Source organism: Typopeltis vanoorti, chromosome 4, assembly GCF_054136105.1.
Source record: "Typopeltis vanoorti isolate ZY-2024b chromosome 4, IOZ_Tvanoo_1.0, whole genome shotgun sequence".
Taxonomy (NCBI): Eukaryota; Metazoa; Arthropoda; class Arachnida; order Uropygi; family Thelyphonidae; genus Typopeltis; species Typopeltis vanoorti.
Genome location: NC_143552.1, coordinates 63,762,414 through 63,778,769, shown reverse-complemented (window position 1 = coordinate 63,778,769; position 16,356 = coordinate 63,762,414). Strand labels below are relative to the sequence as shown.

At 36.0% G+C, this 16,356-nt stretch overlaps 1 protein-coding gene across 1 annotated transcript in view; it reads left to right on the top strand.

The window, feature by feature from the left end:
- LOC150107368 (acid sphingomyelinase-like phosphodiesterase 3b) overlaps window positions 1–16,356 on the top strand; it is a 164,040-nt gene that overhangs the window by 132,122 nt on the left and 15,562 nt on the right. Inside the window, exon 6 of the mRNA XM_090391847.1 lies at window positions 11,447–11,655. Coding sequence (XP_090247973.1) covers window positions 11,447–11,655 — 209 coding nt within the window. The remainder of the gene's footprint in view (window positions 1–11,446; window positions 11,656–16,356) is intronic.

Here is a 16,356-nt window from a genome sequence, read left to right as displayed (position 1 = left end):
TTTATGTTTCTTCAAGAAACATACTTCTGCAGATATCAAGATACAAAAACTTGAACAGATAGATATCCACTTTGTTATTGGAACGTTGGAAGATTTAACAGGACTGGAGTAGGACTTCTTATTTTTGCCCCCCCCCCCCCCTCCTTGGATCATTCTGTAATATCCAGAGAAATGCAGAAGGGAGAACTCATTTTAGAATCCTTTCTTTTAGTGTTACATAGTGATCAGCATTCATTTTAGAAATTATAGACTTTACAACTGTGGAGTCTTTTGACTCCATGGAGGCCTGAATAATAATAATAATTATTATTATTTGATAACTGTTTTGATAATTATTCAGATTCCCATGCTTGCTGTCTTCATATTATTGCTTCATTTAGACTGTCACTGTAAATAATGATTCAGCAAAAGTAAATCTTCAGGCTCAAATATAAAACTGAAGAAATTAGGCTATATTTTGAACTTGTCAAGGCTGAACACTGTGTATGCGCATGGGTACAATGAAAACCAGTTTATTAGCTACATCTACCCTGTGCTTTTTTGTAAACAAATTGGTGCCAGTACTCAATTTTTTTTTTTTTTTTTGCTTGCAAGGAAAAATTGGAGATTTAAAGGGTATTAAAAAAAAAAAAAAAACGAAAAAAGTGTTTGTTGCCCCCCCTCCCCCAAAAAACTACTTGCAAACAAACAAACAGTACATTTTGCACTGTAGGTGTAGGTTTTCTCTATTTTGATCAATTAAATGTATTTTTTTTTTTTTTTTTTTTTTTTGTACAGGGTATTCGGGATAAATTTGACAGTTTCGTAAGGAAAAAGAAAATCTTCTTTGTATCTATTAAATTTAATGAATTGACAAAAAAACATTACAGCAGAGTTAATTACAATACTATCAACAAGATTTACTCAAAATAACCACCATTAGCATCGATCACAGCTTCAATTCTGCTTCGGAACCTCGAACAAGCTGATGCTACAGTCTCCCTGGGAAGGGCCGCAAAAACTGTTTTAATTTTATCCATTAACTGGGCTTTTGTATTACTGGAAGTGCGATTGGTGTCTTTTTCAACTGCGCCCCATACAAAATAATCCATGGGGTTAAGGTCTGGGGAGTTTGGAGGACAAACATTTGGACTGGTGAAGTCGTAGAAATTTTCAGACAACCATTTTTGACTTTTCCCAGAGGTGTGGCAAGGGGCCGAATCCTGCTGCCATACATACGGCCTACCATTGGCTACCCTTGTTATCCAGGGCTTGACTACAGTTAGCAACTCCACGAACAAAGCCCGAATTCCAATGCCAGGGTTCTTCAACACCTGTTCCTGCAGATTTGCGAGGAATTCTGCTGTACGAACGCAATCAGATCGTCTGCTAGGGATCTTTCTTCTTGCTACATCCTCGTAGTCACCATTGCAAGTCTCTAGTTCATGCCTGATTGTTTTTACTGTATTCAGGGAGCATTGGGCAGCAGTCGTAATATCCTTATTTTGATGGCGGGCACGAATCATCATGATACAAGTTATTCTCTTCCATGATTCAGGTGGGTTCCAGCTATCCATCCTTTCTGACATCTTGTATATGAATGAAGAAGGGTCCAAACTTTTAAATGAAGAGAAGTGTGTGTTAATACATGTAACTTACGGAAAAATATAATTAATTATAAATATGTCAAATTTATCCCGAACATCCTGTATTTTTAAATTTATTTTTATATAATCCAGTAACCCTGCTCTGGAGACCAAACATGTAACTTTTTCAAGCCACTTCAGGCCTCCACTAAGTAGGACACTGGTCTCACAGCAGGTAATGAAATTCATCTCCCACCTAAAGATAAAAATGTCACAAACATCCATTACATGTCCATGCCCGAGGCAGGATTCGAAAATTTGCAGCCTAGTTGGAGAACAGGTATGCTAACCACTAGGTCAATCAGGTTGGCCAATTTACCTATATTGTTACTTCATAGTGTGACAGTGTTTTCTTTCTTAAAGATAGTTGCTGTCTGCTTTCACTACAATAGGCAACTCCATTGTTTGGGCATTACTTAGAAAACTTTATGCTCATCTTCTCTTCTTCTTTAAGTTTTTTCTTTTTGTTTCTGTTTACATAATTCACATCCAAACAGGACCATTGTAACCCACCAAGATGATGCCTAGAAGTGGGCTTGAGGCAACAAAATCTGGCAAAAATTGTATCTCGACAAATTAAAAGAAAAACCTTTCAAAAAACAAAAAAAAATTACATATTTTCTTAAATTTAGGGCATTCAGATATCTTATCAAGTTATGCATCCAACTCTCTTATTTTGATTTAGATAATTTAGCCAGTTATACTTCACACAGAAGTCTTTTTTTATGAGTAGTCCAGCAATTTGGCCAGTCATTTACATCACTTATTCCTTGCTGTTGGATGATACCATCATGAGCAAAAAGTCTTTGACACAGCTTCTGTAGTTAATTCTTCTCATTTTCTCACTTGTTTTTAATTTCTTCACTGTGGAGGGGGAAATAAGACTAGCAACCCTTTTAATTTTTTCACTTTATGGTTCAAGACACTTTTTTTTGTATTACTACTTAGATGAACAGAATATCTGTGAAAGTCAGATAACACCTAAAATGATTTATTTTCACATTTCACACATATTAATGTGATTCACATTAATATGTGTGAAATTTATCAGAATTTATCCAGTGCATATTTGGTATATTTTAGTACTAGAATAAAAGTGATCCTATATAGTGAAACACATTTCCCCCATACTGCACAGATGCAAGCAAAACAAAGAATTTTTGTTGTAGCATTAAAAACAGCACACAGACACAGTCAATGCATACTATATTTAGTGTAATTAGAAATAACTGGAATGAACACCATACTGCATAGTCTCAAACCAAACAAAGTAAAAGTTTTATTGTAGCACTAAAATATGGCATAGTCCTGCTTGAGGCATAATTCATGTTAGACACAGCATTGAGTAAGTGTGTTGATAAGTGTGTCGATATGTAAACATGAAAGTAATTTGAAATTCTAAAAATAGTTAAATCAAATAACTTAACTGTAGGCATATTAAAAATGCAAATTTCATTAAATAGCTAAGCATATTTGAATGCTAGGTAAACAAATACCTAGTAAAAAAAATTACTGAATATTATAAATTTCTAAATGTACCACATCCATATGTCAAATGTTACTCGAATAGATGTGCTGGTATGCCATACCATTGTGCATCATCCAAAAAAAAGAAAAAAGCACAGCATCTACCCAATAGTATCCACTCCCTTTTCCCCATCCTCAAAACAGTCATAGCTCATTGGTGCCTGGATTCTGTGAGATGTTAGTATTTGGTGTTTACTCATTGGTTGCTTCAGAGAGGACATATTCATGATTTTAATTGCTGTGGGGGGGGGGGGAAGAGCAGCATTACAATCTGTGAGAGGCATTCACTCTAATAAAAAAAATTAAAAAAAATTACAGGCTTCCTTAAATTTATGTTCATACCACATTTTGGTGTGATGTAAACAACAGGTACCTTTCCAATCAGTTCTATGTAGAATATTCAGAGCATGATCAGAAAGGCCAGCTTTACCATAGTTATTAAATTTAATGTGCTATGTTCCTTTTTTCTGATAGGAATTGTTTGTCCTGTTTGCCTTATATATGGCAAATTACAGGTGCAATGAATATGGTAAACTCCAAAGTGGGCCAGTGAGGAAGTGGATCCTTGGATGAGTTGAGTAAGTTCTTTAATTTTGTAGGAGGTTTAAAGGTGGCTTTAAGGTTGTATTTCTGTAGTATTCTGTTTATTTTTATCTGGAATAAAAATAAACACAATAAAATTAACTATTCTCTTTAATGTATGGAATAGTTAATTTTATTGTGGTCTAGTTTATTTTTGTTTTTTTTTTGGTGAGGTCTTGTGAAGAATTTTGTTGATAGTATTTTGGCTGTAGCCATGTTTTAGGAAGGTATTGCTAATAACTTTTAATTCATCTTTAAGTGCTTGTTCATCGGAACAAATCTTGAAAACTTTGTTTCTTAGTGTGTAATGACACCTAGGATACATTTGTGTTGTTTGTTCAGGTGGCTTAGGAAAGTATTTAATGTTTTGCGTCATGGGGGCCAAATGGCCGGTGGTATGAGTTTGTGTGTATATATATATATATATATATATATATATTGGCCAGTATGCGTTTCTTTCACTAGAGGTCAGTCCAGTAGAATAACCGTTGATCAAATCATTGTCTCTTTGGCATACTGTGTGAAATGTAATATAGCTTGTCTGTGTGTGTGTATAGTCAAGATGATAATACAGGATACAGCGAAGATGTATCTCGACCCAATAAGAAAACCAAGAGACCCATGGATATCAGATTCAACATGGGAACTAATCAAAAGAAGGCAGTTGGAAAAACAAAGAGACACAGGGACCGAAGAATACAAGAGATTACATAGAGAAATCAGAAGAGCCATCAAGCAGGATAAGGAAAAGTTCTATACTAATAAATGTGAAGAAATAGAGTTCCAGATGAGAAGGCATAATTATAAAAGGTGTTTTATTTAGTTCGTGACTTAAAGCACAAGTTCAAGCCTAAATTGAATGTCATCAAAGACAGGAATGGATCATTACTAACAGAAGAGTTGGAAATCAAAAACAGATGGAAAGAATACTGTGAGGAACTGTACAGCAGAGTGGATAAAGAAAATGTGGAGTCCTCCCACCAAGAAAATTTTGATTTGGAACCTTCTCCACTTAGGCATGAAGTTGAAAGAGCAATTAAGCAGCTCAACAGCAATAAGGCCCCAGGTGCAGATGAAATCCCAGCAGAGTTAATTAAGGCCACAGGAGATGGAGGGATAAGAGTGTTTCATAGATTGATTACAAGGATATGGGAGACGGGATCATGGCCTAGAGACTGGAAGAAGTCAGTTTTCATACCACTACACAAGAAAGGTGATATGAAGGCATGCAAGAATTATAGAACTATTAGTTTGATATCTCATGTAAGCAAAATTTTATTAAAGATCATGCTAAATAGGATTGAGGCCAAAGTTGAGGCAGAGATGCCCGAGGAACAAGCAGGTTTTAGGAACGGTAGGGACACCAGAGATCAGATCCTTTGCCTTAGACAGATCATAGAAAAATATAAAGAATTCAGACTCCCTCTGGTAATGTATTTCTTAGACTACTCTAAAGCTTTTGACTGTGTTGAGCATGTGAAACTGTGGGAAGTAATGAAAAGAATGGGTTTTCCTCAACACACTATCAGGTTGATAGCCAACTTGTATAAGGAGCAAGAAGCCACAGTAAGAACAGGTGTTGGATTGACTGACTGGCTTCAAGTTGGAAAAGGAGTTAGGCAAGGATGTTTACTTTCTCCTCACTTGTTTAGTATGTATGCAGAGGACATCATGCGTGAAGCATTGGATGAGCTCAAGACAGGAATTACGATAGGAGGTAGATTGATCAGTAATCTGAGGTACGCTGATGATACAGTACTCCTTTGTAATGACATGGAAGAACTAGGACTAATTCTTGACAAAGTTAACAAGATCAGTAATAACAGAGGACTTCATCTCAATTCTAGCAAGACAAAGATCATGGTTCTCAAAGGAAAAACAAACAGAGGAGCTCTTGAGAAACAAATGTATCTTAATGGAGAAAGAATTGAGGAAGTCAGCAAGTTTGAGTACTTGGGATCCATTATTAATGTGAAGAATTGCTGTTCAGAAGATGTCAGAAAAAGGTTTGGAATGGCTAAAACAACAGTCAGAGACCTGTCTGAAATCTGGAAGGATGGATCTATCTCCATGGGAACAAAGTTGAGGATTTTGGATGCAGTTGTTTTTCCAACAGCAACGTATGGATGCGAGACTTGGAACCTAAAGAAGTCAGATAAGAAACAGATATCTGCTTTTGAGATGTGGTGTTACAGAAGGCTGTTGAGGATATCATACACTGAAAGGCATACAAATGAATGGGTGTTAGAAAAGATTAGTAGAACTTTAAGGCTCCTTAAGGATATTGACAGAAGAAAATTAAAATATTTTGGACACATAGAAAGGATGGAAGGAGGACTTCTTAGAACAGTAATAGAAGGTAAATTTCATGGAAAAAGAGGCAGGGGTAGACCATCAATGAGATGGATGGATGGCGTGTGTGGAGTGACTGATCTTCAGAGAGTTGAGGCTGCCAGAAGGGCAAACAACAGGACTACATGGCGAGGCCTAGTGTGGAACATCATCTAGCATCGGAGTGACCATACGGCATCTGTAGACGCCCAGTGAACACAGAGAGAGAGTGTGTGTGTATATATATATATATATATATACTGTATATGTGTATACTCCAAATGACCTTATGAAGGTCGAAACTTTGGGAAATTAAAATAATTATTTCTAACGTGGCTGTAGTCTCCATAATTTGTCTGAGAATGCTTATCACCGTGTAACAGTAAAGGTAAGGTAATGACATTTGATGTGAAGTCATTAGTCTCTGTATACAAGTAGCCCAGTCATGAAGTTACTTCACATGCAAACTTTGTTTACTTACACTTGGATAAAGGATACAACTAAGAATATAATTTCTTGCCATCTTTAATTTATACAAAATTAACTATAGGTAATAGTATCAGCTGAAATGTTGCGGTTGCCACATTGGCCAAGAAACCTTCAGGAAGACTGGTGACCAAAGTGTGCTTAGAAAGGTGGTACGTAAATCTCATCAGTCTAATGTCTAAATGATCAAATGTTCAGATCAGCTACAGTGGTTCAGTTAGTAGTAGGACACTACTTAAAGAGCTGAACAATCTCAGTATCTGTGGAAGGACAGCTGAAGATCAGCCACAAGTATACTTGCAGGGAAAAAAAAAAAAACATGACTAGTGTGTAGATCATTGAAGCCATTATGTCTTAAGTGCATTATCCCAACTTTGAAGTTTTGTTGACAGAGGTGTAATGATCTGGAAATGTTTCTCCTGGTATGGACTTGGGACTTCAGTTGTAGCCTATGAAATTGAATGGATTATGCAAAACTTCTGGATAATGCTATAATTCTACTTTTGTGGCATTTTACAAAACACACCACTGTCTCTATTAACACGACTGCTCTCACTATGTCATGTTGTAGTTACTATTGTGATTTGGTTAAAGGAAAATGATGTTGAAAAACTTGACTGGCCTATACAGAGTTTCAGACTCAACCCAACAGAATATGTTGGGACACTGGAATGTCAGATGCAGGCTAGACTAGTACATTCTACAGTAGTATATGGATTGGCGATTATGTTGAAAAAAAATGATCCAAATACCTTGTTCATGTTATCTCAAACTGATGGAGAGTTGCCTAGAAGAGCAGGAAACTAGGGGACTGAAAGAACAACATACACCATTGAAATGGTGTTTGTAATTGAGATTTCTCTGAAATATAGTGCTATTCTTTCTTTTAGAGTTACGCGGTGGTCAGCATTCATAGCAAAGAATTTATGGAAATACAACACATGTTAGAATAATTACTTATCATTAAGAAAGTAACATTCAGTGTTTCAACCTCTGTATTGAGGTCATCATCAGGAAAAAAAACATACTTATGTACAGGATACAAGTAACATGACACTACACTACATTACACAAAAGTAAGAATCTAAATGTTTGTTAATCAGTTACCCTAGCCTGACCTCTGGTGAGAAAAAAAAAGAAGACAGAACTACATTAAACAATTTCTAAAGTCCTCTCATATTAAGATTTTCTTCTGTTTGGGGTTGTTCTGGATGCTATGCAGGTTGAAGATGGGTCCTCCAAATTCTTGGAATAATTAATCCATCATTCTTGTCCCAGATTTGAATGATGTTTCAGCATTTCACAGGCCGTGGTATAGGGACTTGGTGCCTTTCCAGTCAGTTCTGTGACATATTTAGAGTGTGTGGTCTGATGGGCCTGTTTTACCATAGTTGGAAGTATTTAATATGGCATTTGGGTTCATCTTTTTTAATCGATATGGTGTGTCCTGTTTCCCCTATGTAAGGTAGATTACAGATACATTAAATTTTGTAAACCCCCTGGGTGGGTAAGGTATGGAAGAGGTCTTTGGAAGAGCTAAGTAAATTTCTTAATTTTGCAGGGGAAGGTTGTTTTAATATTGTATTTAAGTAGTGTTTTTTAAATGTCCCTAATGTAATGGCTCTTTGACATTCTTGTAATCTTTTTTGCTTTTAATGGCATTTTTGTGGAGGATCTTGTGAACTTTTTTTTATTGTAGCCGTTTTTTTAACGTTTGGCTAATAATTTCAAATTCTTGGTTGAGAGCCTGTTCATTGGAGCAAATTGTTAGGGTTCTTTGTTTCAGGGTGCTGATGATCCCTCATTTTTGTGTTGGGTGGTGATATGAATTTTTATGTATGTATTGGAATATGTCGGTTTGCAGTAGACTGTGAAGGAGAGGCAGCGAGAGGGAAGATGTGACACGTGTATAGAAAAGGAAGAGAGCTGTTGTTTTCGATCTCGATGGTGAATTGGATGCATTTGTGTTTTTTGTTCAGGTGGCTTAGGAAAGTATTTAATGTTTCGTGGTGTGTGGCCAAATGACGAAAATATCAACATATCTGAGCCAGACTTTTGGCTTTACGCTGGCAGCATCTGGAGCTTGTTGCTTGAAAAGTCTTCCATGTAAAAGTTAGCTGGGGGGGGCATGGGTGCGCCTTCATTTTGTAGGTAAAAATTAATTTGGCACGTGAAATATCAGGAGCGGAGTACGTAGGCAGAATAATATTGGGTGGAAATATCTTTTGTAAGAGAAGAATAATATCATGAACGGGACATTAGTGAAAAGGGCAGTTATGTCAATGCTGACTAATAAATCTTCTTCATTGAGTGTGATGTTTCTAATTTTGTTTAAGAAGTGTTATGTATTTTTTTTACACTGTACCAAAACCTGGTTTGAAAGAAAATTCAAAGAAGCCTGTGCAATGCTGAAACAGCATCAAAATCTGAACAAGAATGATGGATTAATTATTCCAAGACAAACATTTAGACTCATCTTACTTTTGTGTAGTGGCATGTAGCTTGTATCCTGTCCAAATGTATGCTTTCTTGATGATGATCTCGATACAGAGGTCGAAACGTTGAATGTTACTTTCTTAATGATAAGTAAAGTAATTATTTAACATGTGTTGTGTCTCCATAAATTCTTCACTATGAATGCTGACCACCATGTAACCCTAAAAGAAAGAATTGTAATCCACGGAGAGTTGACCCACAAGCAATGTGGCCACTTCGGTAAAATGAAAATACATGTTTTTATATTAATTAATCGTCTAGCCTTTCTAAAGACATTTTTAGCTTAATGCAGTGCCCATATTTATGCCTGTTTGTAAAAGCTTTGTTGAGTGAACAAATCCACGAAGCCTGCAAAAAGTCTAGCAGCTATCCAAGCCAATTTTTTACAATAAAAAATAGAGCTATCGATATTTGGGATATTTTGGAGAGGATTACAGACAGCTCGGCAAAGTACATCTTGTTTAAGAACAACAACAACAACAAAAAAAAACTAATAGCCAATTTTCAAGCACTAAAATAACAAGAAACAACAGACAATCTGGATGCCATATCCAGAGTAACAGCCAATTACAAATTAATAATGCAAGGAGCAGCCAATCACCTACAAGCGAAGTTAGGAACAACCAGCCACCAACTGACCATGGCCAAGTTATCAACAAATCCAGCTACAACCTTAACAAAGGAGAACTCTCACTTCTGAAAAAAAAGGTTTGAACTATGCCATTACACTATGGACAGTTAACAAATTAAATTTCGTTTATCACATTGAAAGAGGTTTAAAATCCCTCCCCTCCAATATAGCTGACAAAATAAGAATGGAAACATCATGCATATTAAACTCCAATAAACAACTTTGCAACCTAACCAGAGCAGTTTATCGATCTTTATATATACAGGGTGTTCGGGATAAATTTGACATATTTATAATTAATTATATTTTCCCGTAAGTTACATGTATTAACACACACTTCTCTTCATTTAAAAGTTTGGACCCTTCTTCATTCATATACAAGATGTCAGAAAGGATGGATAGCTGGAACCCACCTGAATCATGGAAGAGAATAACTTGTATCATGATGATTCGTGCCCGCCATCAAAATAAGGATATTACGACTGCTGCCCAATGCTCCCTGAATACAGTAAAAATAATCAGGCATGAACTAGAGACTTGCAATGGTGACTACGAGGATGTAGCAAGAAGAAAGATCCCTAGCAGACGATCTGATTGCGTTCGTACAGCAGAATTCCTCGCAAATCTGCAGGAACAGGTGTTGAAGAACCCTGGCATTGGAATTCGGGCTTTGTTCGTGGAGTTGCTAACTGTAGTCAAGCCCTGGATAACAAGGGTAGTCAATGGTAGGCCGTATGTATGGCAGCAGGATTCGGCCCCTTGCCACACCTCTGGGAAAAGTCAAAAATGGTTGTCTGAAAATTTCTACGACTTCACCAGTCCAAATGTTTGTCCTCCAAACTCCCCAGACCTTAACCCCATGGATTATTTTGTATGGGGCGCAGTTGAAAAAGACACCAATCGCACTTCCAGTAATACAAAAGCCCAGTTAATGGATAAAATTAAAACAGTTTTTGCGGCCCTTCCCAGGGAGACTGTAGCATCAGCTTGTTCGAGGTTCCGAAGCAGAATTGAAGCTGTGATCGATGCTAATGGTGGTTATTTTGAGTAAATCTTGTTGATAGTATTGTAATTAACTCTGCCTGTAATGTTTTTTTGTCAATTCATTAAATTTAATAGATACAAAGAAGATTTTCTTTTTCCTTACGAAACTGTCAAATTTATCCCGAACACCCTGTATATATATATATATATATGTTTTTTTTTTTTTTCTCCCCTGTATTTTTCAAAATTTATTTTTTACGTAGTTCAGAGATCAAGCATGGAACCTTTTCCGGCCACTTCAGTCCTCCATTAAACGAGGCAGTGAAATTAATCTCCTACCTAAAGACAATAACAAACATCCATGCTCATGGTGGGATTTGAACCCACAACCAGTTCATTGGAGAGTAAGTATGCTAACACTCGTCAGCCAGGGTTGTGTATTTCATCATATTGCATATTTTGGTGTCAATAGGTCTGGAGCTAATTTTATAATTTGTCATTACATTCTCCTTCCCATTTGTGAGAATAGACAGTAGGTTTATCTCCTTATTAAACTAAGTGGTTGATTTCATTATTTTAGTTTTTAATTTTTCTGTTATTTTTATAAATTGATTTGTTCAGTAGAAACTAATAGAAAAATGCTAAGGCATTGTTTCTTTACTGGTGACTTGTCTGTTTTTTTATCACCCAAATGTATGTTCATTGAAAACTGTTATAACATTTACTGTTTTTCATCTGCAGCTTTTCAAGAAAAGCTTAAAACTTTTAATTTTCTGATAAATAGGTGAAGTAGTGAGTTCAGCATTGTTGGCTCCAGCTATTACACCTTGGCATAGTAACTGGCCACCAGTGCAAGGTCTAAGCGTGCCTGTTAACCCTGGAATAAGATTGATGCATTATAATCGTATTGATGGATCACTACTTGATTATCAGCAGTACTTTCTTAATTTGACTTTGGCAAATAGTCTTGTCTCTAACACCCTTTCAGATAAGGTAAATATATCCTTGTAAGTTTTCACTGTGTTTTATTTAAAATTATTAAAGAGTATTCTTATATCTTATTATGAATTGGAAGTTTGGATGCATGCAAGTTTTTTAAATAAACCTTTATTATTGTTATTATTAAGAGAGATATTCCCAAGGAGTTAGGGACTCATTGAGGGAGGCCACATATCATTTGCACCAGCTGTTTCTTGAAAATGTCTTTTCTTTAATTCATTCATGCTTCCTGTATGCACAACTTCCAAAGGCAATTCATTTCAATCTTGCACCACTATAAGAGAAAAATCTAGGTTTCACCCTTTTCTTGACTGCATTCATTCATTCTCAACTTTCATGGATGCTCTCTTGTCCTCTTCCCACTATTCATAACATTAAAAATTCCATTTATTGGTATACCATATAATCCTTGAAGAAATTTGTCAGTCTTGATCACATCACTCCTACTGTTTGCTAGCATCAGCAATCCAAAAATTCTGAATTGGTTTCATGATCTGTATTCCACAATCTCGATATCATCTTTAACACATTCCTTTGTACTCTCTCCACCGTATCAGCATCACCACGGAAACAAGGAGACTAGACCTCTGCACAGTAAGTGAGGTCATTTCATTGCCTTATAAAGAGGCAAAATGATTTCCTTATTCATACATGTTCAGGTTTTTTCCGCATTGCAGTTATCCCTTGAGTCGTATTTGCAATCTTTGTTCTATAACTCTCAAATTTCAACTTCCTGTCTACTAAAACTCCAAGATTGCCCTAGCCTGATCGGTTTCTTCTAGCATAATCCCACCAGTATAATGACATTGGATATCTCATTGGATATCATTACACCAAAGTGCACGACTTTACATTTACTGACATTGAACCGATAGCCATTTTCACATGCCCACAATTTTAGTCTATTCAAATCAGTCTGTAATACTGCATATTAGACATATTCTTGACCACCCTGCCTATCTTTTCATCATCAGCAAATATATCACATGTCAATTCCTTCCCAATGTTAAAATAAATACTATATAAATACTATATAAAAAATAAATAAATGCCAATGGACCAAGGACTGATCCCTGTGGCATACCACTGGTTATCCAAAATCTTGGAGACTCACATTCCCCACTTTTTGATATCTGTCAGTCAGTCATTCTCTTATTCATGTCAATATTGTATAATTCATATTAAAGGGATAAAAATCCTATGTTGTTATATAGCCAGTAAGTGAAACTCAAGATCGAGAACTACGATCTATGAGTTTCAATGCCGAAAAACTATCGGCGAAGGCAATTCGAAGCAAAGGTGGAGCAAGCTCCCTCACTATTCTTGATATTCTCTCATAATGTAAAACACAGCTCCTAGGAGATGTAATACTGTCATTACATTATGAGGAGAGGTCACTACCCAGACCGGTTTCAACCTTTTTTGAGGTCTCATCAGTGAGTAGGTAGACCTGGAAGATATCAAAGCTTAGTGAAAAGAACTTACATACCTTCACTATACGAATGCCATAAAGGTGTGCTTATATTTTATATTTTGGCTATATAACAACATAGGATTTTTATTCCTTTAATATCTATTAAATTGCCAGAAAACTAGCCATTTGGCTTTTCATTTTAATTGTATAATTCAGTCATATTGCACAATTTATGCAACAGCCTTACATTCTGTATCCTGTCAAAAGCCTTAGCAAAATCCAAAAATATCATGGTATATCCTTTCCTGTTTTCTAATTCAACATTAACATTATTATAAAATATGTGCACTTTTCTAAAACCTAATCTTCCCTGAGTAAACTTATGCTGTTTATTGCAAAGTATAGATTCTCTGTTAACCCATTTCTGTAAGCAAACTTTTACCAATTTTTCGAAAATCTTCACCACCACTCCAGATACTGATAGGTTGATAGTTGTACACATCACACGTGTTCAATGGGATGGGATTACTATACATTCTTTCCACTGTTCTGGTCAAAGGAATAGCCACTTCAGCTGAACATTCTTTTAGCATCCATGCTGATATTTCATTAGTCCCTATTACAGAATTCTAATTCAGTTTGTGCAACAGTTCTAGTACCTCTTCTGCATACACATGAGTTTCTTCGTATAGTGAAGAAGTAGCAATGAGCTCAATGCTTCATACACCAGGTAGATAGCATTTTAGTAAAATGGACACTTGTTAGTTGAACAATCTCTTCTGATTTTACAAACATATCTACGTTCGATAGAATTATTCTTTCATACTCATTCTTTCTTTTATTTGCAACATAACAATAGAATTCTTTTGGGTTGTCTATAGCTTGCAGAGCCAGTTTCTTTTCATACTCATATTTAGCTTTCTGTTCAACTGTTATAACTCTTCTAGCCTTCTCTTTATAACTTTAGTAACTAACATCATTCTTATGCACACAGTATTCCTTCCATATCATCTTTTTCTTATGAATTTCTTGCTTAATAAGATTACACATCTGTTTCATTCCTTACCCTATTTATTTTTCAAACTCTAGAGACATGTTCTGATATTGCATTGTTTTAAGTATTTTTTTTAAATGTTCCTATGTGCTACCAATATTTTTCCCATCTCCATCTGGCTAACATACTATTGGACAGAACTTAGTATGCTGCTCAGTGAGATTTCCAGCAGTCAAGCAGTTAGGAATAGTTTCCACATTCAGTTTTAGGGCTGCGGGTTATGTGACGTTTATCAGTGAGTTAGGTTCATGTATTGCTAATAAACTTTCTCTCTTTTCTGATGATGTAAAATTCAACATCTTCTAATCTTTAAAGATTAGAATATGGTAGAAAAGTGGATTGGAGAAATGTAAACCTATTTGATTTGATAAGGAAGTAGTATCAAATGGATAGAAATTGAATGGGAAGAATCTGAGTATTATGGCAGATAAGGAATTTAAATTCAGGAATCATAGTGGTTTAGACTTAGTAAAGAATGGTAGATTGTTGATCTAATAAAAAAAAACTTCAGTTACAGGTGAAAAGAAGTTATAATACTGTCTTACAAGTCTCTGGTCAGGCCGGTGTTGGATTATGGTACTCAGTTTTTGTCCCAGTTTCTAATGGATGTTCAAAGAATTAAATGTATTTAGAGAAAGTAAACTGAGTATATTATTATTATTATTAGTGAGTTATTATTATATGGGCACCTCCATGGAGTCTGAAGACTCATTGCAGGAGACCCAATCTATCCACACAATTTATCATACCTTTCCTTGAATCCATTAACAGACAAAGCACTCACAGTTGACTCTGGCAATCCATTCCACTCATTCCCAACTCTCCAAGTATGACATCTAATCCTCATGCCCCTAATAATCACACATTTATTCAACTTCAAGGGATGATCCCTTGTTCTGGTCTCTCTAGTCAAGTGCTGAAACATTTCCTCTGCATCTATCATATAAAACCCTTTAATCCACTTAATTGTTTTTATCATATCCCCTCTTTTTCTCCTATCAACAAACTTCTGCAATCCACACACCCCAGTCTATTTTCATAGGGAATATTCCACAGGCCACTTATCATCCTGGTCACTCGCTTCTGAATCCTCTACACTGCTTCCTCATCCCCAGGAGACCAGACTTGAGCATAGTAATCCAGATGTGGGCATATCAAGGCCTTATAAAGAGGAATGGCAACTTTAGCAATATGTCCTCCAAACTTTAATTCTTTGTCTACCACCACACCTAAATCTCTAGCCTCATCTATTTCTTGAAAATACGGTGCTATTAATATGATACACAGCTTGTAATCTATTTATCCCAAAATGCATAACTTGACATTTCTCTACATTAAACTAACATCCATTACACACTGACAGCTAACACCATTACATCTTTTACGCACACTAATAGCCTATTTAAATCATCCTCAAGCTCTCCACATCACCTTGATTAACTATTATTCTACCTAATTTTGCAGGTAGAATATTTTTGTTTCAGGTTATTTCCTATATCATTTATGTATAAATTAAACAGCAATGGTCCCACCACAGTGAACCTTGCAGCACACTACTGGTCAGCTGTTTTGGCCTCGATTCTGTCCCTCGATATACCACTTTTTGATATCTGTCCCCATTTGTTCTAATCTGCGTAACAGAGTTCCATGTGGTATTCTGTCAAATGCCTTTGCAAAATCATTGTGTAACTATTTCCTTTATCCAACTCAGCTGTTACTCTATTATAAAAAGTTAGTAAATTACAAAGGCTGACCAACCCTTCAAAAAGCCATGTTGATCCTCACACAGTATCATATTTTATCTACCCATTCTTGAATTCTCTTCTTTACCAATTTTTTTAGTACTTTTACCATCATGCCTGAGAAACTGATCAGTCTATAATTGCTTCTGCAGTCTTACCCCGTCTTGATAGAATATTCCTCATGTTGTACAATTTCCCAAGTCAAGACAACATGGTCACTTTCACCAATTAGTGGCAATGTGGTCATCTTGGTTATGGATAGCTCTTCTGATCCTATGACCAGGTCCAATATCCTCCCACCTCTAGTCCCCTCCTTCACCTGCCTTAAGTAATTATCTCTTAGTAGGTGTATAAATTCTATTTCCTTCCTGCCATGTGATCTTTCTTCCTTCCAGTCTATATCTCCATAGTTGAAGTCCCCAATAATAATCACTTGACCTGTACTGTATCTACTGATTTGGCGATTCATATCTTCCAGACCATCT